We start from the raw sequence: 22,744 nt of genomic DNA, 5'->3' as shown, positions 1-22,744 counted from the left end.
CGATCCACATCGAACGAGCCAAACGGATCCACATCAAACGATAGATTTTTGCGGAAAACCCCCCTCACAAATTCAATCCTCCGCGAACTGCTCCCTCATTCTCCTGCCCGCCGCCCCGCCCACTGCCCACTCCGAAATTTCTCAAATCCCGCTAGGGTTCCAGCTAGGGCCACCGCACGCGCTCACTCTCAGGACGACGTCGGCGCCCTCCACCGCGCGCGCTCGCTCTCAGGACGTGGACCGGCCCCCTCCACCACGACGCTCGAGCTCATGACGACGTCAACCGCATCCATCGCTGCGCTCAAGCTCAGGCACACGTCGGCCCCCTCCATGGCCGCGCTCGAGCTCAGGAAGACGACGGCCCCCTCCACCGCGGCGCTCATGCTCAGGACGTCTTCGGCCCCCTCCACCGCCACGGTTTTTGCTCAGGACGACGTCGGCGCTGAGGACGCGCATCACCTGTTTGACAAAATGGAGCAGTCAGCATTTGACGAAATTTCGGCGTCAACTTTCCCCAGGTACTGCCAATCTAGTTAGCATTTTTCACTCACTCAATCTGTTATTGTGGTCCTTAATCGACTAACTGCAGGAGGTGGCAATAGCGACGTTCAAGGCATTGGGTTTCGCCTTCTACGTCTTCTTCGTGCCGTTCCAGGGGACCAAGGCCTTCCAGATTGTTTTGCCTTCTATGTTCAAGGCATTGGGTTTCGACTTATATGTCGTCTTCTGCGCTCAGGATGTCTTTGTGGCACGCAGAATGTAACTCAGAGATGGATGTATGATGTGTGAAGGACTTTGGTACCTACAATATGTTGTTAAGGTCTTTGGTAGCTGGATAAATGTTGTGTGAAGCTGTATTGTAGCATAAATTTTGTTTCGCGGAAATTCGGTGTAGCAAAGTTGTAAACAGAAAGATGTAATGTGGCAGAAAGGTTGTACAATTCAATGTAAATTGTGTTATCTTTCAAAAGAATATAGCATATGTCTATGTGAATAAATTGTGTTTTGATTCAAAAGAGTGAAGCATCTGATTGGTGTATTGTGGCAGGAACATAAGTTTGTAATTGTGCGATTTGCAGGCCTGCTAGTTTATGTCTGTGATGTGTTGTGCTGTGCAGTTGGGATTTAGTATATGGGTCTCTGTTTGAATCAATGGCTTGGACATTGGTGAGCAGAAATGTGCAGAAGCTGATCACTTATATACATCACAAAATGTACATCACATTCATGGGTTTCCACAAAAGCTGATCACTTATGTAGCTATATATTGTGCTTCAAAATATATTGTGCTTCAACATCACTGCTTCAAAATATAGTGTGCTGAAACAAGAGCTTATGTACATCACAAAATATATTCAGCTTTGCAATCAGCTTGTGATAAGCTTCCTTCACTTCCTTCACAAAAGCTGATCACTTATGTACATCACAAAATATGTTCAGATTTGCGATCAGCTTGTGATCAGCTTCCTTCACTTCCTTCACAAAAGCTGATCACTTATGTACATCACAAAATATATTCAGCTCCCTTCAATTCCTTCAAAAACAAGTAAGAGCATTGGGATCAGCTTCAAAATACATCAAAAAGAGAAAAATCCAAACATGAGATTGCTAGAGCTGTAAGATAAATAACCACAAAAATATGACAACAATATATACCTACCTCACAGAGGTGTCTTCTTTTTCGGGCAAGTACGTTTATCATGTAGCACAAGCTCCTTGCATGAACCGCATAAGCGTGGAATCCTCTCATTTTTCCTTCTCTTAGCATCCTCCTTTTTCTTGTCCCCTCCTCCTTTGTCAAAGTGTCCCTTAATTCTCTTGACTCTCCCACTAGAGTGAATCTCATTTGGTGGCAATATGTTAATTTGGGAAGGAATATCACAGCCAATGAAACCTTCTATTTCTTCAGCTTTGCTTCGTTGATTGGCTGGAATCTCTTGTTTGACTTCATCCATAAACTTTTGAAATTTATTTCTGACAATATGCATGGTGTCTATGGAATCTCCGGCTTGATGGAAGATTTCTTCCATTCCCTTGTGCATCTCTGAAGCCATCCGTTTAAATTCAGTATCCTCACAAGCTCTCTCCTTTTCTTCTAGCAAATTCCCATCTGCATCATATACAATCTCTCGCTTGCAATTTTTTGTCCACCTTTTCAACACATAGTGACTAGGTAGTTCATTCAATTTTGCATCTCGTAGGACACAAATAATGTGGCGGCAAGGATAACCAAGTCTTTGAAATAACATGCAAGAGCAGTGGGCCCTCATGGTGGTTAACGCAAGGTTGACTTGTCTTACCTTGGGTCCTTCATCAATTATGGAATATATTTTGAAACAACCATCTTGGCTCATGCTATCAACCATGCAATTGTCCCTGGCAGCCAACACCTCCTTCTGAAACTGCAAAAATATCTCATATGTCAGCACCTCACTACCATGCTTCTCAATTGGCCATCCTGTCTTCAGTATTGGCAATGTATGGAAGCTAGCATTGTCTTGTATCAACTCTTTTTGTCGTTGTTCTTCGACTGCAGTATCGAACCGAACCCAGAACTCGACCAAAGTATGTTTGTAACCAATAAAACATTTGAAAAAAGAGTTAGCACTCTCTGACCGTGAAGTTGTTCTAAGAATTTCACCCAAGAATGTGTCCCTGAAGTAAGCTGGTATCCATGATGCACGAATGTGATACCGGTAAGCTAGCCATTCATTGCCTTCCAATCCATAATCCATAATCATTTTAGCCCATTCTGACTCAAACTCCTCAGCTGTTTCAGAGGAATATATGAAATGGTTCAAATGCTTATAAAACTCTCTGTCCTCCCTCACCGGTGCACCGACCTTGTCCGGAAACTTCATCAATATGTGCCACATGCATAATCTATGTACGGTAGTTGGGAACACTTTGGCAATGGCCGCCTTCATGCTAGCATCTTCATCGGTTATGATAAGTCTGGGTGCTGACCCTCCCATTGCTTTCAAGAATGTATTGAACAACCATAAATATGATTCTATTGTCTCATCAAGAATCAATGCAGCCCCCAATAATACACAACTACCATGGTGGTTAACTCCAGTGAATGGTGTAAACTTCATGTTGTACTCGTTTGTGTTGTATGTACCATCAAAAGACATCAACTCCCCAAAATGTGAGTAGTTCTTCCTGCAAGTAGTATCTGCCCAAAATATGTGTACCAACTTACCCTCTTCATCAACAACATAGTCAAAATAGAACCCAGAATTGATGGAGTTCTTTTTAGCAAGAGTGTCAACAAACATTTGTGCATCTCTTATCTTTATCAAATTTCTCAAGCTACCATGATAATTCTGCAGGTCTTTCTTCATGCATCCCACATTCTCAAAACCCCCCTCACTAACACGAAGATATCTATATGCTAAGGAGGTGCCAATGCTAGCTTTATGGCAATCAAATAATGTCACCTTAGCTTTCTCACTAACTTGCCTTTTTGACCTTAACATGTGATGGGAGCGAGGTGAGACAAGTATGTGTGCATGGATAGGTTGGAACATCTCAACCCTGTATCTATTCTCCATGGTACATTTTAAGGCAATCATGGCCTCACAACCACACCTACTCAGTTTCCGCACGTGCTCTCTTTTCTTCTTATTGTCAACCAATTGGACCGACGCCTCAACTTTTTCTTGACTTCACATCGAAATCCTTCTCTTGAGCAATATAATCGCTTCCACATCAATTCTCCGTTCACCACTTTATGTTGTCCAATCCGAACTGAAAACCCAGCTTCATGAGCATAGTCTTTGTAAAACTTCTCGGCTGATTCTATATCAGCAAACTCCATCCCCACAAATGGCACAAACTGATTGGGCACTTCCGGTTCGCATGTTAATCCCTACAATAGGACAAACTTATTGCAATCAGAAATCTAATGCCAATTATACAAATGAGGCACTATATTCCTGACGTTTTCTGCACTTACACACGATGGAAAGATGTGCTTTCTGCTGCACCCATCATCGTTCATTGGGAAATAGTTTGTGGGTGCCTGGACCAAGGGCATGCCAAGGTTCGCGGCGGCAAGGTGCTGTTTAGGTTCGTCGCTGAGGTTCTGTTCGGGCAAGGTTGACGTAGTGCATGTGGAGAACAAAGAGCCACAATCGGTCGATGCCGTCACCGGAGCACTGCAATCAAGGCTGCCTCTGGAGTTCGTCATTGATGTTGTGCTGGCGCAGCTGCGTTCTGGGTCACCAGGCGAGCCCATCGCCGTCCAGGCCATCGATGTTGAGGCCATCGAGCCCATCACACCCGTCGTCGTCCATGGCATCTGTGTCGAGGGCGCACCCTGTGTCGAGCCCATCACCATCGAGCCAGTCTCCGTGGCTCCCGTCCATGTCCAGGGCGTCGCCGTCGATCCATTTGCTGCCGCACCCGTCGCCTCATTGGCATACGGCCCACGCACGCACGCACCTGGTCACCCACCAGCCCAATTACCCTTCACTAGTTCGCACCCTCACAATCTTGCATACCCAGCCTAGAAATCCTGGGCCCGCCACTGGATATGGTAATCATCTAGTAGTCATTGTCAATTCCCCTATCAGTATATGAAATAAGGCTTCGACAGGTCAAATACTAGGTCAGCAAAGATAACCATTTTATCCGACTGCATCATGGAGTAAGACTTGGGTTTCTGGATAGGATGATGTGTCTAACTAGGTTCTCTGGGTTCTCAAGTCATCTATTCGAGGTTTCAAACGCCTCCGAGTTCTCAAGCAAGTCCTCGAGATGGTGTTCCATCTGAGTAGGATTTCTGATTAGCCCAAAAATATCATCATGTCCTTGCAAAAGGATGGGAAGGAGAAGACTTGTTACAGGCTGGGTTCGAAAGTTGGACTGTTGTAATAGAGATTTCGTGTAGTGGTGAGAATATTTTGCCTGACAAGAGATCACGATTATGGAGGGAAAACACGTGCGCATGGTAGCATGGTGCGTTGAGTTCCTTGGGTTATTGCTACAACTGCTCCCGCATGCTTCGGGCATTAAATGCAATATGACGGTAAAGTAGAAGATCCATGGCCTTGAGTCATGCCATGGCGTTAGTCCAAGAGCTATTTTCGAGAGCCATCACCCTGTATAAAAGCAGATGGGGAGCCCAATCAACATTCACCTCACTGTCGTTATCTACCTCCCATCGCTCCAACTGCTTCCGCATGCGTCAAGCATTAAATGCGATATGATGGTAAAGCAGAAGATTGTGGCCTCGAGTTGTGCCCTGGCGTTAGTCAAAGAGTTATTTTTGAGAGTCGTCGCCTTGTATAAAAGCAGAGGAGGAGCCTAATCAACATTCACCCCAGTGTCATCGTCTACCTCGCGTCATCTCTTCACACCTCTCACACCTTTGCCTCCAAAAACCCTCCTCCTCCAATTCCTTCAGCGCCTAGGCCGAACGAAAATTGAGAAAGAGAGCTCCACTGCTGACAAGATGGTGAGCACGATTCTAGCCTGGCAAGAGTCTGACATCACGGAGGAGGCCCTGGACAAGGCAGAGCACGACGAGGTGATTCCTTCTTGAGCCCTAATCGCCTACACGCTGGTGGTAGGGAAGACAATCCCAAGCCCGGACACCTCCTGGACGGTGATTTTTCTTGATTTTTTTCTGCTATGGTTTTTGCTTTCCCCCTTCTAGCTTTCTTCTTGAGGTGCTTGCTTTCTATGGCTTGAAAATCATTCACCTCAATCCTAACTCCATCGTCATGTTGAGTGGCTTCGCACATTTGTGTGAGGGATTCATGGGTTTGCGCTCGTCCCTTGACCTCTTGTAGCGAAAATGCTCCTATTAGGCTATGATTGTGATTTTGGTGATTAATGATAGCATAGTCATTGAGACTAACATGTTTGTTAAGAATATATGTTAGTAGGTCTCATGGATGCAATACATCAAGAAGCCACCATACCCAGGACAAAGCTTGGTTGAAGTGGAAAAGCCCCAAAAAAAATATACTCATTGGATAGTGCGATGCTGAAAGAATTGTACTCACCGAAGCTTTATATTCAGAGATAATTTTACCTCATCGGATGGTCTGGTGTCAAATGGGCAGAAGCAATGAAGCATTGTTGATAAAGGGAAGAATGCAGATGGCTTCATCGGATGGTCCGGTGATCACCGGAGGATCACACCAGACTAATTCCTGCAGAGAAGAATCCAAGCACAGAAGAACAAAGATAAACTCACCAGAAGGTCTAGTACCTGTGTTGTACACATCAGACGCTTCACACCGGAGTATTTCATGCAGAAGCATTTCCAAGAGTTGAAGACTGAAGAATATCTCACCGGATGATCCGGTGATAGGTGTTATACACAAGAGGCTTACACTAGAGCAATTTACACAGAGAGGTTGCAAAGGCTCGGATGGCTCAAATGTACTCACCGGAAGGACCGATGATGGAGTTGAAGAAGCTCACTGGAGTATCTAGTGTTCAGGATGACTTTGAGTGGGAGTCCAACAGCTAGTTTATGATGATATACACATCGGATTGTTCGGTGATTGTACAACTGTTGTCACCAGACAATTGAGTGTTAACAGCCTTCTGAGATGTTAGTAAAATGGTTAGTTGACGGGTTTTAGGCTATAGGTACCCCTCCACTCAGTCATTTGAAGGTGTGGCGTGCTGTTGGAGTTCAGAGAAACACAGAGACACTTGAGACGACAACCAAGCCACCAAAGTGCTTAATGTGATCATCCAAGGCAATTAAGCACAAGATTAGTGAGTGATTAGTGCTTATAGGCCTAGAGAGAGTGTTGGTAGGAGATTTCTGCCTAGAGAGTGAATCAAGGAGTGATCCTAGCTTGTACCAAGTGGTTCGCCGGCGTCTTAGAGTCTTGGTGACTCATTGGCAACTTGAGCCAGAGTTGGTCAAGCTTGTTGACCCTCCGACTTAGTGTGGAGTGATTGCAAGACACTTATACGGGGACGCAGAGACCCTTGCCTTGGTGGCTCAAGCTCCAAAGTGATCACGGCGACAAGTGACCAACAGAGAGGCTAGTGATGAGGTCTTGCCTTGGTGGCTTAGTGGCTCGGTGGCTCATCTGGCTTGAGGCCTTGCCTTGATGGTTGGTGGCTCCAGAGCCATGATCGAGTGCCGATCGGAGCTTATCCTTGGTGGAGCTCCAACGTGGACTAGGAATGGTATTCATGCCATCGATACCATGAGATAAAAATCCATTGTACCAAGTTTGCTCTCTCTACTTTATTTACGTTTCCAGATTTACATACTTGCAATCTACCTTTGAGCATTTATCTTCCTAGAGTAGTTTGCTAGAATTGGCTATAGGTTGTAAAATATCTTTTGAACGGTAGAGTAGACACACTTGATAAACCTAGAGCACATTTAGACAGAAATAATATATGTTTATCTTATGAAGCTTTTGGAGCCAATTAAGTTAGGTTTTTAGTGTCCTAATTCACCTCTACCCCCCCTCTTAGGACGTCACTGATCCTTTATACCTCTTCAAGTATCTTTACCTATTGAAGGGGTTCCAACGCATGGTCGCCGGCGGCGCAAGATTTTGGCTCTGGGAGGGAAAGACACTGGAGTACATCGATTTTGCCACCAAGAGCTCCTGTTTAGGATGGCACAAAAAATGGTTCTTCTACCAACTCGGCCTGTCGGGGCTTCCTTACCAAGGTCTCACATGCTGTCAAGGAATGCCTGGACGGAAGAGCTAAAAATGGTCGCCCTCCATTGGAATCTTATTAGAGATATTTGTCATCTGAAAGAGAAGGAGTTAATGGCGTATGACATCGCCAGGGATTTCATCAAGAGTCGCCCGAGCCCTCTGAAGTCAAGGATCACTGGTGCTTGGCAATTCCTGGCCGAGATGGACCCGGCCAGAGAAGGTGATACATGTACTTATTGATCCCGAGTAGCCATTTAGGGAAGCTGAGGGCTTAGTCCTCATGATTTATTTCTTGTTTCCTACAGTTCTTTTATCGGATGTGGCGGACAAGAGGACCAAGCTCCTGTTTGACGCAGTCCCCACCTCTAGCCGCTCGGATGTCTCGGTCCCCATCGTTGAGATGGAGGTTGATGCTTAAGAGAGGATCTTATCAGTAAGTCTCATGAACCTTCTCATTTTGGTTATTTCATCTTCTTTTTGAATAGTCGTAACCATAGTGATGGATGTCACAACCTCACAAAGATCCCTAGGCATGGGCAACCTAACCAGGAAGCCGATAACGTGGGTGCGCGAGATGAAGACACGGACGAGGTCCAAATCATGGGGAGCAAAGGTCAGAGTAGGAGCAGTGGTGGTGGTGCCATGTTGTAGGCCTCATCCTTTTCCGACAGTGAGGCATTAGAAGGGGTGACTTCTTTAGGTCCCTCAATTCTTGTAGACCCAGTGCTGACTCCACAGTTGGAGATTTGACCCTGGTGATGGCCGCCAGGGGTCTGGTCTTGACTCAAGCACTTGGAGCTATGTCCCCGACTTCAGTAAGTTAAGCATTTAACCTGAGCCTTTGTAGCCACAGTGTTTGACTTCGGGTGTGTTTAGGCCCAGTTCAGGACCGCGAGAAGGCAATCGTTGTCGCGGGTTCGTCAAGCGGTGCCCCCTAGTCCCACTGGGAGCGGGGTCTGGAGGAGGCAACCTCAAGAAGACACTCAAGAGGTCGGTGCACATTCTGATCTCAGTGAAGCATTCCTTGGTTAAGAAACGACACAGGTATGTGCTATTACCATTAACATCTTTCCTATGTTGATAGGAACTCATCATTCAAATCCTTCTTTCTACAGGCTACTCGGAGCACCGCTAGCAGTCCCCAAGCCTTGGCCTTCCTAGGCTCCAACCGTCACCTCCTTCGAGGGAAACAAGAGCAGACCCAGCGAGCCCTCAATGTCGATCGTCGATAGCCAAGAAGAGGAACTTGGTGCACGAGCTACCCTGGGATTCGACCTAGAGGGAGATCGTTGAAGATCCTCATGATCGTGAACCAAACAATGTCTTTAGTCCTTCTTCACGGTGCGTGTTTCCCTACAAATAATCGCTTAGTTGATGAAATGACAGGTACTAACATGAGATACCACAACTGTACATGGTGCGGTTGTAGAGGGTCCGCAGGGAGGCCCAGCAGGCAACCGCTCAAGTAGCCGAACTTGAGAGGAAGGCCGTCAAATTGTGCCACCAACTCTCCTGGGTGACCATCGAGAAGGAAAGGCGGACGCTGAGCTAGAGAGCCGGACGAAGGGTTTGTCTACGATAACCCAGATGTTCCATCTCTTCACGTTGCCGCTCTAACATGAATACTTTGCAGAACTCTCTGAGACCCAGGAAGCCACGACCCTGTAGGGGGCCCAAATGACCACCACCTGGCAACAACTTGCCACGGCCCTCAATGTCTTCTAGGAGGCACTTGCCAGAGTCAGGATCTAGACAAAGCCTGCCGACAATGGTGACGCAGTCGGTCTGGTCACCGGGGCTACAAAGCTCGCTAAGGCATACGGGGGGCTTCAAGGGAAGGTGGCTGAGTATCTCTTGAGCCAAGCCAGGCAGAGTGCAGAACAAAAAGTCGCCTTTGTGCTGGCCATACTAAAGGCTCACTCTCTGAACATTGACACTGATGTTCTCTAGGATGGCTTCGGGGAGGAGTCGGACGAATCATCGACGTAGAAGGTGAAAGAGGTGACCGGGCTAGCCAAGGCCTTTGTGGACGCGATGGACTTCCGACTTAGGTCCGTACAATATACTTTTTATCCTGCATTCTATAATAAAAACTTGGTAGCTTTGTTATACTTGTGGATGTTTGTTATTTTGAATGCTTTTCGCATTCAATGGGAGTACACTGTTTTGGATGCGTTTGACAGCATATCATTATCCTCTTACTTACTTTTCATTCAATTAGTTCAAGATGCGTTAGTCACTAGTTAGAGCACTTATTATGGTCGGCCTTAGGTCTGCTTGAGTGGAAGGTGTTATAGGCCCCAATCACTCGTGCAATACGATAAGGATCCTTTTCGCAACCCCAATTTCGTAACATAATGATCCTTCCCTTCCCGTTAGAATTGGCTTTCGAAGGGTACATGATAAGCCATTTTCGGTTTTCCAATACCAAGTACTTGTTAAGCCCCGACTGTCTACCCGGAAATGTTTTTGCAGGTAGGCAGTCTAAATAGAAAACATGATAAAGAGAAGAAAGCTCATATTGCCTTTGGGTAGAGAAATGTTTTTTCGCCGCCCCGGGTGCGCGTATGAGATGAAGAACCTGAGAAGCGGCTTATCCCGTTGTTGGGCATGGGGATGCACAGAAAGACAAGTAAGGCAGGAAAAGAATTCAAGAGACTTCCTAGGCAATATAATCTTTATTACTATGAAGATACTCTTAGTACTTACACTTGGGACTTACAGAGCTTATTGATGACACACGAGCCATAGTAGACCTAATATCTTAAACCTAAATGACACAGACTAGATTAAGCTGATAAGTATGGACCTTACTACTTCAGGGGTAGCGTAGGTGCTGTTACATGGGTTTTGGACTAGTCGTGGAACCAATCCCCCGGGTTTCTGGGTTTGTGCCTTGAGGCCTTGTGGTTGTGGTCGCGACTAAGGTTTCTTATTAACCTTGATCCTTGAGCTCTTGGGTTCCTTGCTTGGTTGGTGATGAGTTGCCATGCCGAGACTTCGCTTATCGCAACGTAGGCTTACTTTTGGGTAGCACCGGATAGTAATGACTCCCTCGGGTCCTGGGATCTTCATGCATTGGTAAGCGTAGTGCAGGTGGCCATGAATTTGGCCAAAGTTTGTCATCCCAAGATGGTGTTGTATGCCGTCTAAAAAGTCGACCACGTCGAATATAATTTTTTTCGTTCGGAAGTTGTCATGCTTCCCGAAGGTAATGGGGAGCGATATCTGGCCGATGAGAGTGGCCAAAGATCTAGGTACTATATCGTGTAAGGCTTGTGTAATTGGCTTGATGGCATATCGAGAGATCTGTATCGCTTCGAGTGCGCCTGTGAAGAGGATGTTCAGGGAACTCCCTCCGTCGATAAGCACTCGGGTGACCTTACAGTTGTTGATCGTAGGCTTGACCATTATTAGGAAGCGTCCTGGTAGTACAAAGTTCTATGGGCAGTCGTCTTGGCTGAAGGAGATCTTGACATTAGACCACTTAATGGCTTGGTGACCCTTTAGAATGGCAGCTAATATTTCTTGGGCCACCGTCTTGTATTGCCTCTTGGACTCGTAGGAAGCGGAACCACCGAACATGTGGTTGATCATCCTCTTGTCCGGCTAATTATACATTGGGTCTATGTTGTCCTTGCTGCTGCTGGAGCAGGAGTCACTACTATGGGCTGCGACCTGGGTGTTCTTTCCTTTTGCCGCTTTCTCAATCTCCACCTGGACCATCTTCTTTGAGGGGCGACACTGGTGGAGGTTGTGGCTGTCAGTCTGGTGGAGGTCGCACCAAGGCTTACCATCGCGTACGCTGGAGCCTGCTGTGAAGCTCTTACCCTAGGAAGAACCGGAGCGCATGTCAGGACTGGTGTCGACAGATATGCGAAAAACTTCATCAGATTTAGTGTTCTTCTTGCTCTTGTTTTGATCGTGTCATCGTCGAGTCTGGGTTGAGGACGCTTGATGCCCTAGGCTTTTTCATTGATGAAGAGAAGCATGTTTGCAGCCTTGGCAGACTTATCGACGATCTTTATGAGCTCTTTGATTGTTTTGGGCTCCTTTTTGACAATGTCTTCAACACAGCTCTGACTCTTAACCCTGTGAGTGAACGCTTGGATGACCTAGTAGTTGCTGATCTTGGGGATGGTGTTCCGGGTGTTGCTCGCAATGATGGAGATTGTTTTTCGTGCCATGGCGAACGTACGTACCCTAGAAGTTAGTTTGAAACACATCACAAAGCTACTACCACGAGTAGATTATCCTTGACGATAGGTTGGTTAACCATGTTCTGGCTGCACCTTCAAGAGTCATGGGGAGGTAATTTGACATTACCTTCTTGTCCCCACTAATCGCTTGGATGGCCGTGGTATAGATCTAGAGGAACTTAGCATGATTCATACTCTTATTATACTTCTCGATTGACCTGGTGTAGAACCTAGCTAGCTAGCTTACATTTTGTAGGTTGAGAGAAAAGGCCAGACACCCGTTGATGGTGCCTTTCTTGGTCCGAGTGGCCTTGAGTGTTTTATCCACGGGGGTAGGGGATCAGCCCTGGCTTGAACGGTGCCAAGACGTTCCCCTATCGGATTACCAAGGGGTGGACAATGCCACCTCAGGTGTCCTCAAGCGCATCCGCTTATCGATAACCTCACACAAGTTATTGATCGGATGACCTCTGATTGGTGAGGTTCTGCGACTGTTGGGCGCTCGGTTGTCGTCTCGGGACGCCTTGTTCCAGGGATTACGCCTCTCTGAGTACGATCCTTCTTGAAAAGGGGCATTACGTGACTTCCCCCCAATTAGAGCTATTCCCGGCGAGGGCCAGATGAGAGTTCTCAGCCTGGACAGTAACCTCTTTGGTCATGCCAGTCATCGAATTCATCCAGTCCTTAACGATGGGGGTTGTGAGATCTGTAGTTGGAGGACACATTAGGCCTCTTGTAGAAGGAGGAGCTTTTATGCTGTTGTAGATTTATAATGTCGAGCCCGCTATTGATGGTTAGGAGATGATAAACCCTACGCTCTGTTAAGGTTTTGGTCCTGAGGAGATGTGGCCAACGGACGCTGACCGTGCCCTGAACTTAGAGAGGGAGGGAGCTGAGAGTTTGTAGAGTTTTCACCATGATTCTCCGGATCATCGCCCTTGTCTCCGATGGAGAAGACTTCTCGAGTGTAACCTCCTCCATTAGAGGAGGTGTATAGATCCATCATGGATTTTTCTTCGGATTGTTTCGGATAGGTGTCTCAACAATCCATGTTGTCAGATGTTGCGGGGATGATCCATACTTGTGGTGAATTGGGCATTCACAGTTGTCTCAACAGTCGAGTGGTTCGAGCTCAATGCCGTAGTCCCTGACGTATTGATCCATAAAGTTACTTATCTCATTGCTAGAGTCATTGACGAAATGTTCTTTGTCGAAGTTTACCCAATAGATCACTAGTTCATCGGTGGGAGGGGTGAAGTTTTCGTAGAACCCCTCATCCGAAAAACTGGTCTTCACCGTAGGCTTGGGCGAAGTCGATGACATGTTCTCTATAGAATCTTCAATGCTTATTGTCATGATCCCCACGGACGGCCTTAGATGTTGATGATTGGTGAACCACCGATCTTATGAATTTATAGATTATATGGGGTCGGCGAATCAAAGGAACACAAAGAGGGGTTTTTAAGTAAATTCAGGCATCCCTTAAGATAATAACCATACATCATTTGTTTTATATCGATCTGAGACTATTGCAAGGGGGTGTATGGCTAGCCTAGATAGATCTAATCTAGTCGAACGTCTTCTAATGACTTCAGCCTCTCTCTTCTCACCTGTTCTCCACTGGGTCTACAAGCTCTGTATATATAGGGGGCATCATACGTCCTCTAAAGTCTTTCTTACTATTCTTAAAGATAAACTTATCTATTTATAGATACACTAGATACATACGGATAGTTTTCTTTTATTTAGGGATCCCCTTAGGGAAGACAAAGATATGTCCCAAAAATTACGAAAAACTCTGAGATGCCCGGATACGACAATCATCCGGTAGTCATCATCAAATCAAGAACATCTTTTTGATATCCACCTTTTTTTAGAATTTCCTTTGTGTTACATATGTGCCTATATATACAGATCGTGGCTACTTAGCCAGTACGATATTAGTATTTACAGCACTAGGATGAAGGGAGATGCCAAACAGAGAATCTAGGAGAACGAAGGAGAAAAGAAAGAGAAGATGGCTTGAATAATTAAGCTGAACAGAAAGGGTTTGGTACTTGGAGTTGGCACTGTGTGTTGTGGGGTAGCCCAGGGGAAGGGCCTATGTCACGAGGCAGGTGACGGCTGCCACTTCACCAACAACAGCCCAGGACGGGAATGGCGCTCGTGTTGGACTTGGCGCAAGGCGGGCCAGAAAGCCCAATGTGCTGTACTGGAAGCGCAGTGGGCCAAGTGAGACGCTAGCGGGCGAGTGGGCATCTATTACGGACTAAGATTTGGAGCCATACGAGGTTCAGCTAATAGAGTCACAGGTATGTGTACGTGTGTATATATATATATATATATATATATATATACATATATATGTATATATCTGTATGTACACATAATTTTTTTTTAAATTCAAGAAATATAATGAAAGTAATAATAGTTATATTAATAAATCGGCTGATAATCTAAAATACATAGAAAAATATCTAAAACTTAAAGAAATATGAAATAAATTTAGTTAGGTTCGTATTACTGTCGTCTACATGTTAAAATTATGTGTATATATGAAAGTACTATTATTTTTCTCATAATTAAATGAATGTGTTAAATATTGAAAATTTTTATAAATAAATATTGAGATGTATAAAATTGGTGAACTCAAATTTTTAATTTTCTTTTATCATGCTCTGTAAAGAAAGGTGCGGTATAGATGTGCCAATTCACCTAAGTATATGTGATGTCTGAGCGATCAAGTGGAGGCGAGGAAATATATAAGACCTTCTTCTCCCTCTAAACTCTACAACCTAGAACCTCTCTGGCGACTCTCGTTCTTCCTCAGAATTCTAATGCTACCTCCCCAAAATTCAACTTGATTTCTTCTCTGAGTTTTTGGATCGTAACATCTGGCATCAGAGCAGTTCCAATACTGACGGATCCACCAGAGTACCTCACTTGTCCGCAGTACCAGACGCGAGAACAATGGAAGGCAGTGAGATGGAACAACAGGTGGTGGAGTTCGTGAAGGTGTTGGAGGAGTTGAAGGTGTCGGCGGAGTTGAAGGTGTCGACAGAGTTGAAGGTGTACAACACAGTGAACCTAAAGACTGTGGAAGAGATGAGCCTGACCGTGAAGGCTCTCGAGTTGGAAACCGGAGATGGAGGCGGTGGTGAAAAATCTACGGAGTGAGGTCCAGGATCTACGAGCGTAGGTGTTGCAAATCGGAGCGGGGGCGAAGGGAGGCGAAGGTCGGCCTCCGCTGCTTCCACTGCCTTCGCATCTGAAGCGATTGGACGATCCCCACTCATCTCTCGAGAGCGGTGATTGCGGGGCCAGCGGCCATGGTGTGGATGCTGCAAACCGAGAGCAAGAAATTGGTGGATTATTTTTTCCAATTTCTCCTCCGGTCAAGGGTATGACATATTTCCCAGATCCATCTCCTACTCCTTTCCCTTCAGACATGGGGTTGCGATCATTTGTGGAATATCACACAGTATCACCACCAAGGTTAGATTTTCCACAATTTGACGGGGAAGGACCTAAATCTTGGAATTTCCCAGACCCATCTCCTACTCCTTTCCCATCAGACACGGGGTTGCAATCATTTGGGGGATATCACACAATATCACCACCAAGGTTAGATTTTCCACAATTTGACAGGAAAGGACCTAAATCTTGGAATTTGAAATACGAGGCATATTTTCACATTTTTCGTGTCCAACGTGAATTGTGAGTAAACATAGCAACCATGCACTTCTCTGGTAGTACCGCTCTGTGGCTTCAGTCCACCAAATTCCCCACCACATCCACCGATTGGGAGGAATTCACCTCTGCAGTCATCAAGAAATTTGGTCGCGATGAATTTCAGCATTCCTTGCGGTAATTCACTCACCTTAGGCAAACCTCACGTGTCAGATTATACAGAGTGATTCACCATTGTCATGCACAGTTTGATGACACATCATGCCTCTTGGGACCCGATGTTCTTCATCACACAATTCTTAGAAGGGCTCAGGGACGATATTAGCGCTGCTGTTATTTTGCACCGTCCCCAAACTCTCGATACTGCCGTGTCCTTGGCTTGTCTGTAGGAGGAAGTTCTGGAGGCCAACAGGCGACGTGATCATAGTCCATAATTGCTATCTACTTCCTATGGTCCGGTCAGAGCGGCTATGCCGTTGCCGCCTCCACTGGCTGGCAAAGGGCGTACTCCATCGCCTGACAGACCGGAAGACAAGCGGGTACAAGAAGCTGTTCGGACCAACGGCAGCAATCATAAGCTTGCAACCCTGCACGCTAATTGTCGGGAGCGTGGTCTATGCTATCGCTGCCAGGACAAGTGGGCTCCTGATCACAAATATGCTACAACCGTGTAGGTTTATGTTGTTGAAAATGTAGGAACGAGATTGACGTCTAGAGGGAGGGTGAATAGGCGACTCAATAAATTTTTTGTGAAATCGATGGTCTTCTTCTATTTAGATCACCCAACACACCTTAAAATTTAAGCGCAACAAAAATAGAGAGAAATTTTAACAAGAGAAAATCGAGACAACACGACTCTATGGATGGTATATGAACCATAGGTTCTATTTAAGATCAACCCATGTGTCTTAGCACTCGAAAGATCATAACTTGCAAAGAAACAAGAAAAGATATACACCGAGCAACGAAACTCTCCAAATTGAATGTCTAGAGGCAAGGGAATTCAAGACCCCATCACATAAACATATGTATGTGAATTTATACCTCTAGCAATAAGAAGAATGATCTCACAAGGTGCTAAAATTTTAGCCCAAAACCAAAACGAAAATGAAAATCGGAAACCGAAAAACTTGCAAGCTTGTAAAGGAACTAATAGAGGAAAACTAGAAGGAGGGGAATTCAAGTATATGCAAAAATATAAATTTTATTACTCAAATAGGTCAGCTCTATTTTAGGCGGATTAAAAGATTTATGTATCAAAACTCTCACCTATTATATAGTCTAAGCATTCATCCTTCTCTCCTTTAAAATTCTAGCTCTAAGCTCTTAAATGGGTGGCACAAAGGGGGTTAAGTGGCTGATTCAAACTCTCTCATAGCCCTACCCCTCTATTTATAGGCTTAGGAAACTTGACCCCTAAGTTTTCTAGTTTTTTTCCCCAAAATACCCCTCTCTTGTAGTACACTCCTACCTACCACCGATGATATTTTGGTCTATTTTCTTCTCCATTTATCGGTCGGCTACGGTCCCTTCATGACTTAGCTTCACCTCAACGCAAGCTTTGCGATGGTGCCACGTACTCCTCCAGTCCTCCCACGGTTTTGAGGTCAAACCGCGAAATCGCCTGCACGCTTCTCAAAGCATGATTCACTACATTGCTTACACCTTAAGCAAGCGCTTCGATATTGACGCGTGTACTCCGTTATGCGATCCTGACCGCCGGCAAGTCTCTCCCGCTTCCGATCCTTCGGGCCGCCTTCTCACTTGCACCGGTATTTCCTTTGCTTGACTTTGTCAACACGATGTCTCCATTTGCCTTCCATGCTTTGCTTGACCTCCACGTGTTCAGCTAGAATCACCCTTGACTCCGTCTGACCTCCTTGATCATCTGGCACCAAGCACTCTGCTTGGCCCCGATCATGCTGCCGTCGACGGCCAAGTTGCATCCATCACCTGCACACCATGAGACAATCAAACACATATCTCCAACTCCAATTACAATTAGTCCATAATCAATATGCTCAAATGAAACCCCAAATCAATTCAAATCACATCAAAACTCATGCAAAACCGAAGATCATCAAGCCAAATAAATACCAATGTCAATCACTTATCACAAGTAAATCAAGATACATTTCAACTTGGTTTCTCAATCTCCCCCTTGATGAGTGCATTGACAACCCTCAAAGTACAAAGATTTTGGTTTGAAAAAATTAAGATAAGCTCATCCAAGTGACCAAAAACTCGAGAAAGAGCAAAATATATCACTTGGCATAAGAAATATTGCAAAAGCCCTAAGAGAGGCAAAGACAAGCCAAAAACCTCAAAAGAGCAAGAAAAACTCAAAAACCCATGAACACATGCTCCTCCTTGATTATTGCACATATTCTATTTTTTTCTTTCATTTCTAGATAAATGCAATTTTCTCCCCCTTTGTTGAATATTTGTGCATGATATCTTTGAGCATATTTTCTCCCCTTTTGGCAATGCAAACATCAAGAATACAAGACTATACAAAAGATGTGCAAATGAAATGCAAACCTACAAAGCTTCACATATAGATTACAAAGCACTTTCAAGAACTATAGATGTCAAAGCACTAGAAAGAATAAACAACATAACTCAAAGGCACACAAAGTCTTTAAGTGAGTTCATGTCACAAGCACCAGGAGTGAAGCAAGTTTTGATCATGTTGTTCAATTATCCAAAAGATGTCACCACAAAAGCATATATAGTTTCATGATCAGTGCAAAGATTAAAGAAACTAGTGCTATGTCAAGTTCAAAGTAGGCAATCAAGTTCAACCCGACGGGCTATGCAAACACCCATATTGACAACATGAAAAATAACATTCTTAGCACATTAAAAAGCACAAGTTAACTTTCTCATTTGATCATTTAACTATCCTCAAGTGAGTTTTAAGCAACTAGAGGTTCACTTCTTTAGCAAACCACATGAAGCCTTAAGCCACCGTATTGAATTCAATTTTAGCTCAAAATTGATCATTCATTTTTTGACTCAACATAGGATTGAAGATATGTAATTTTTCACAAAGCTAAAATAAGTTGTGTCTTTGCGACACAAAAGAGCACATGCTCTACCAAGGGTTAATCATGGGCTAACACATTTACATAGACAAAGGTCAAAGACCCCCAATCCGTTGAACTGAACAAAGTGGTCTAGCACAAGCTTTTCATAGAACTAATCCTAATTTAAGCACTGATCAAGCTAAAGCAAACACTAAAGGGTGACAAGAGATTATGTTTACATTTCAAGTTCATTCTTAGAAAAGATAAGCTTGCTCAACAGATTTTATGCCATGTTTCCATAAGAGCTTAAGTTTGCACAAATTGTTATACATCCACTACACTTAGCACAAATTCACAACTACTACAAGAAAGTGCAAAGAACATATAAGTGAATCTTGATAACATGATTATCTTACAAAAATGCTATGCAATGCAAATGCAACAAAAGTAAGATAAAATATGTACAAAGCCAACTCTCCCTCACACAATGCCATAGGGATGACACACACCAAGCTCTCCCCTCAAAAAGGCAAACCTTGTTGCATCTAGAGGCTTTGTAAAGATGTCGGCTAGCTGGTGTTGGGTATCTATCTAGCTCAACTCAATATTTTCCTTGCATTATGATCTCTCAGGAAGTAGAATCTCACATCTATGTGTTTGGTTCTGGAGTGTTGAACTGGGTTATTGGCTAAGCTTATGGCATTGGTGTTGTCACACAAAAGTGGTACACTCTTGAAATCTAATCCAAAATCCCTTAAGGTAGCAACAATCCACAAAAACTGTGAGCACTGCTTGTGAGATGACCAAAACACAAGAGAAATACCCAAGAAGTGACAAGTACTAGAAGTACTCTTCCTGTCAATTCTACACCCAGTAAAATCCGCATCCGAAAAGCCACAAAGAGAAAGCGAAGAGGATGCTGAAAACCAAATGCCATATTCGAGATTGTGCTTGAGATACCTTAGTGTGCTTGAGATACCTCAGAATGCGTTTCACCGCTTGGCGGTGAGACGTCCACGGTGAAGCCTGGAAGCGAGCACATAGTTGAGGTAGCCATCGGTGTCGCCAATGGCTTTGCATTGCTCATGTTGAACTTCTTCAACAAATCCTTGGTGTACTTCGTTTGATGGACGAATGTACCTTGCTTGCATTGCTTGATTTGCAGTCCAAGGAAGAAGTTGAGCTCGCTCATCATCGACATCTCGAACTTCCTGCTCATAGTTTCTACAAATTTGGCCACAAGTGCATGAGAAGAGCTACAAAAAATGATATCATCCACGTAAATCTAAACAAGGAAGAAATCATTGCCATATTTGAGAGTGAACAAAGTTTTATCAGCTGACCCCATCATATACCCATGCCCTAGCAAGAATGACTAAGCCTATCATACCAAGCTCTAGGTGCTTGCTTAAGTCCATACAAAGCTTTCTGAAGCTTGTATAGTCTATGAGGGTATTTGGGATGCTCAAAGTCTAGGGGTTGCTTGACATAGACCTCTTCCTCTATGAAACCATTTAGGAAAGCACTCTTGACATCCATTTGATACAACTTAAAACCTCGGGATGCCGCAAATGTAAGAAGGATCCTAATAGCTCCTAGCTTAGCTACTGGTGCAAAGGTCTCTCCAAAGTCTATCCTCTCTACCTGAGTGAAACCTTGAGCTACTAGTCTAGCCTTATTTCTTACTACAGACCCATCCTTCTCCTGTTTGTTTTTGAAAACCCATTTGGTGCCTATGGTGAGAACATATGGGGGTGGCTTTACTAGGACCCAAACTTGGTTTCTCTCAAAGTTTTCAATCTTTTCATGCATGGCATTGACCCAACTCGAATCAGATAAAGCATGTCCAACATCATGGGGCTCAAAAGAAGCAACAAATGCAGAATTAGTGAAATAAGCATGAGAAACATATTTAGACCTCGTTACCCTCTCACTAAGGTTGCTGATTATCAGCTATGAGGGATGTCGCCGCTGAATGTGTTGAGGGGCTTCGCGCTGCGAGATGACCTCTCCCTCAAACACTGCTGGTGCAGGCTCAAAAGCAACTAAAGTGGAAGTAGAGGCTGCAGGACTCTCTGCCGGTGTCGAGGAGGCAGGAACCAGCTCAGGAACGAGTGTAGTAGTAGGAAGTAGTGGATCATCCTCGTCATCCCCGAAAGCTAGAAGGTCGCTATCTACAAAAATGCTTTTCGCTCATCTCCTGATCAACTGCACACTCAAAGACAGGGCTAGCACAAGGGGTTGATTCATCAAAGGTCACATCACAAGACTCCATGATGGTGTTAGTGTCAAGATTAAAGACCCTATAAGAATGACCATGAAGAGAATACCCTAAGAAAATACCATTAGAAGAACGCGACTCGAACTTGTCAAGATTGCCACGCTTTAGGATGAAGCACCGATACCCAAAAACTCTCAAATGCAAAATCTTCGGCTTCCTCCCAAAACGCAACTCATAAGAAGTCAAATTCAAGATCGAGCGGAAGAAAATTCGATTGGAGATGTAGCACGCTGTGCTAATGGCCTCAGCCCAAAACTTCCTAGGAGTCCTATGCTCATCGAGCATCGTCCTATCCATCTCCACCAAAGTGCGATTCTTCCGCTCAACCATGCCATTCTGCCGAGGAATGCGTGGGGAAGAAAATTGATGCTCAATGCCATGCTCAAGATAGAAAGCATCAAAGAGATAGTTCTTGAACTCGGTGCCATTATCACTACGAATTGCTTTCAATGCACCAGGGAGTTCTTTGAACAATCTCAAAACCAAGCTCCGAAAGTATGAAAACACTTCATCCTTACTCATAAAAAAGAAACCCCAAGAGTAGCGAGAGAAATCATCAACAATGACAAGTACATACTACTTCCCACTTGCTGAACGAACCCGGGAAGGACAAACAATGTCCATATGGAGAAGTTCTCCTGGTTGTTCAGTCATCACCAGATTGACTGGCGGGTGAGAGGAGGCAACCATCTTGCCATACCGATAAGGAGCACAAACAAGGTTCTTCTCAAACTTGAGCTTGGGTAATCCTCAGATGAAGCCTAGGGTACTCAAACGAGCAAGCAAGTCAAAGCTCATATGCCCTAGTCTCCTATGCCATATCCAAAGCTCAGAAGAAGGTTGAGCAATCAAACAACGAGAAGAACCAAGGGACTCAGAAAAATCAGCTCCAAAAACTCTTCCAACTCTGGAAATCCGGCAAATCAAAGCGCCTGAAGAATCAAGAACTCGAGAAGTATCGTGTTTGAAACGCACTTCCGGTCATGATGTATCTCTGGTCATATGGCGCAAATAACTGGAGTCAATGAGCCACTTCTTCTCCAGGCCTCCGCCTACCACCTACATGCGGGAAGAGTACTAGGTGGATGGCTCAGTACTGGGGTTAGTCATAAACTTCTTGGGAATCTAGTACTAGGTCATTCGCCCTGAAGCAGTAAAAGTAGGTGCATGCAAATCAACACTAGTATGATGGGGGCGAGAACCACGAAGAGAAAAATGTGGTCCGCCAAAGCGCTGGAACTCAAAGCCTCTTACACGTGGATCAAAACTATATGAGTCATGGTAAAATCCACACCGAGCACCACCTTTAGGAAGAAACTGAAAAGCGCTAGAGACTTGTGGGTAGAAGCGAGGAGAAGGCTCATGTACACCAACAGATGGGCGGTACATATCCTGGGTACTCTACTCCCACTCACGTCGCTCATCCCTCCTACGGTGAAAGCAAAACCCAACCAAGTGACCCTCTCTCTAGCAGTAGGTGCAGTGGTAACGTCTCCCGGGAACTCGACTACCAATCATTCTAGGTTATCTCACAGGGGCTCTCATCTGAGACTGTGAAGCTTTCTTGGGTTGTGGTGCGGGCTTCTTCTTGGTAGTTTGTGGTGTGGGTTTCTTCATGTTGAGTTGTGGTGTGACATTGATTTTGGATTTTTCAGCTTCTAGGGTAGTAGATGTGGTGAAAAGTCTTACTCTCCCCATTGTAAGCCTCCCTCTCAAAACCCAACCCAAGAGCCATACCTACCTTATTGGCACACATCTTGGTCTTGGTCAAGATCAAATTCATTTTGACCTTGCCTTCTGAGCATTTCTCCACTAGAGAAAGGAGATACTCATTCTCGGCTAAAAGCTTCTCAACTTGCCCTCTAACCCAGCTGAGTTGGTCTTGAA

General features: G+C 44.8%; 1 protein-coding gene across 1 annotated transcript; it reads right to left on the bottom strand.

Annotated features, from left to right (window-relative positions):
- Positions 1-1,661: 1,661 nt before the first annotated feature.
- On the bottom strand, positions 1,662-3,347 carry LOC133927672 (protein FAR1-RELATED SEQUENCE 5-like). The gene has a single exon (XM_062374108.1). It carries the CDS (start codon positions 3,345-3,347, stop codon positions 1,662-1,664), a length of 1,686 nt encoding a protein of 561 aa, XP_062230092.1.
- Positions 3,348-22,744: the final 19,397 nt, after the last annotated feature.

The sequence above is a fragment of the Phragmites australis genome, chromosome 8 (assembly GCF_958298935.1).
Source record: "Phragmites australis chromosome 8, lpPhrAust1.1, whole genome shotgun sequence".
In the NCBI taxonomy this organism is placed as follows: Eukaryota; Viridiplantae; Streptophyta; class Magnoliopsida; order Poales; family Poaceae; genus Phragmites; species Phragmites australis.
The sequence above is the reverse complement of the archived record's forward strand: the minus strand, read 5'-3'. Positions and strand labels throughout refer to the sequence as shown.

Bases quoted from the DNA above. Each gene is read 5' to 3' on its own strand.
- LOC133927672 (XM_062374108.1), bottom strand. From the start codon at position 3,347: ATGAAGAAAGACCTGCAGAATTATCATGGTAGCTTGAGAAATTTGATA.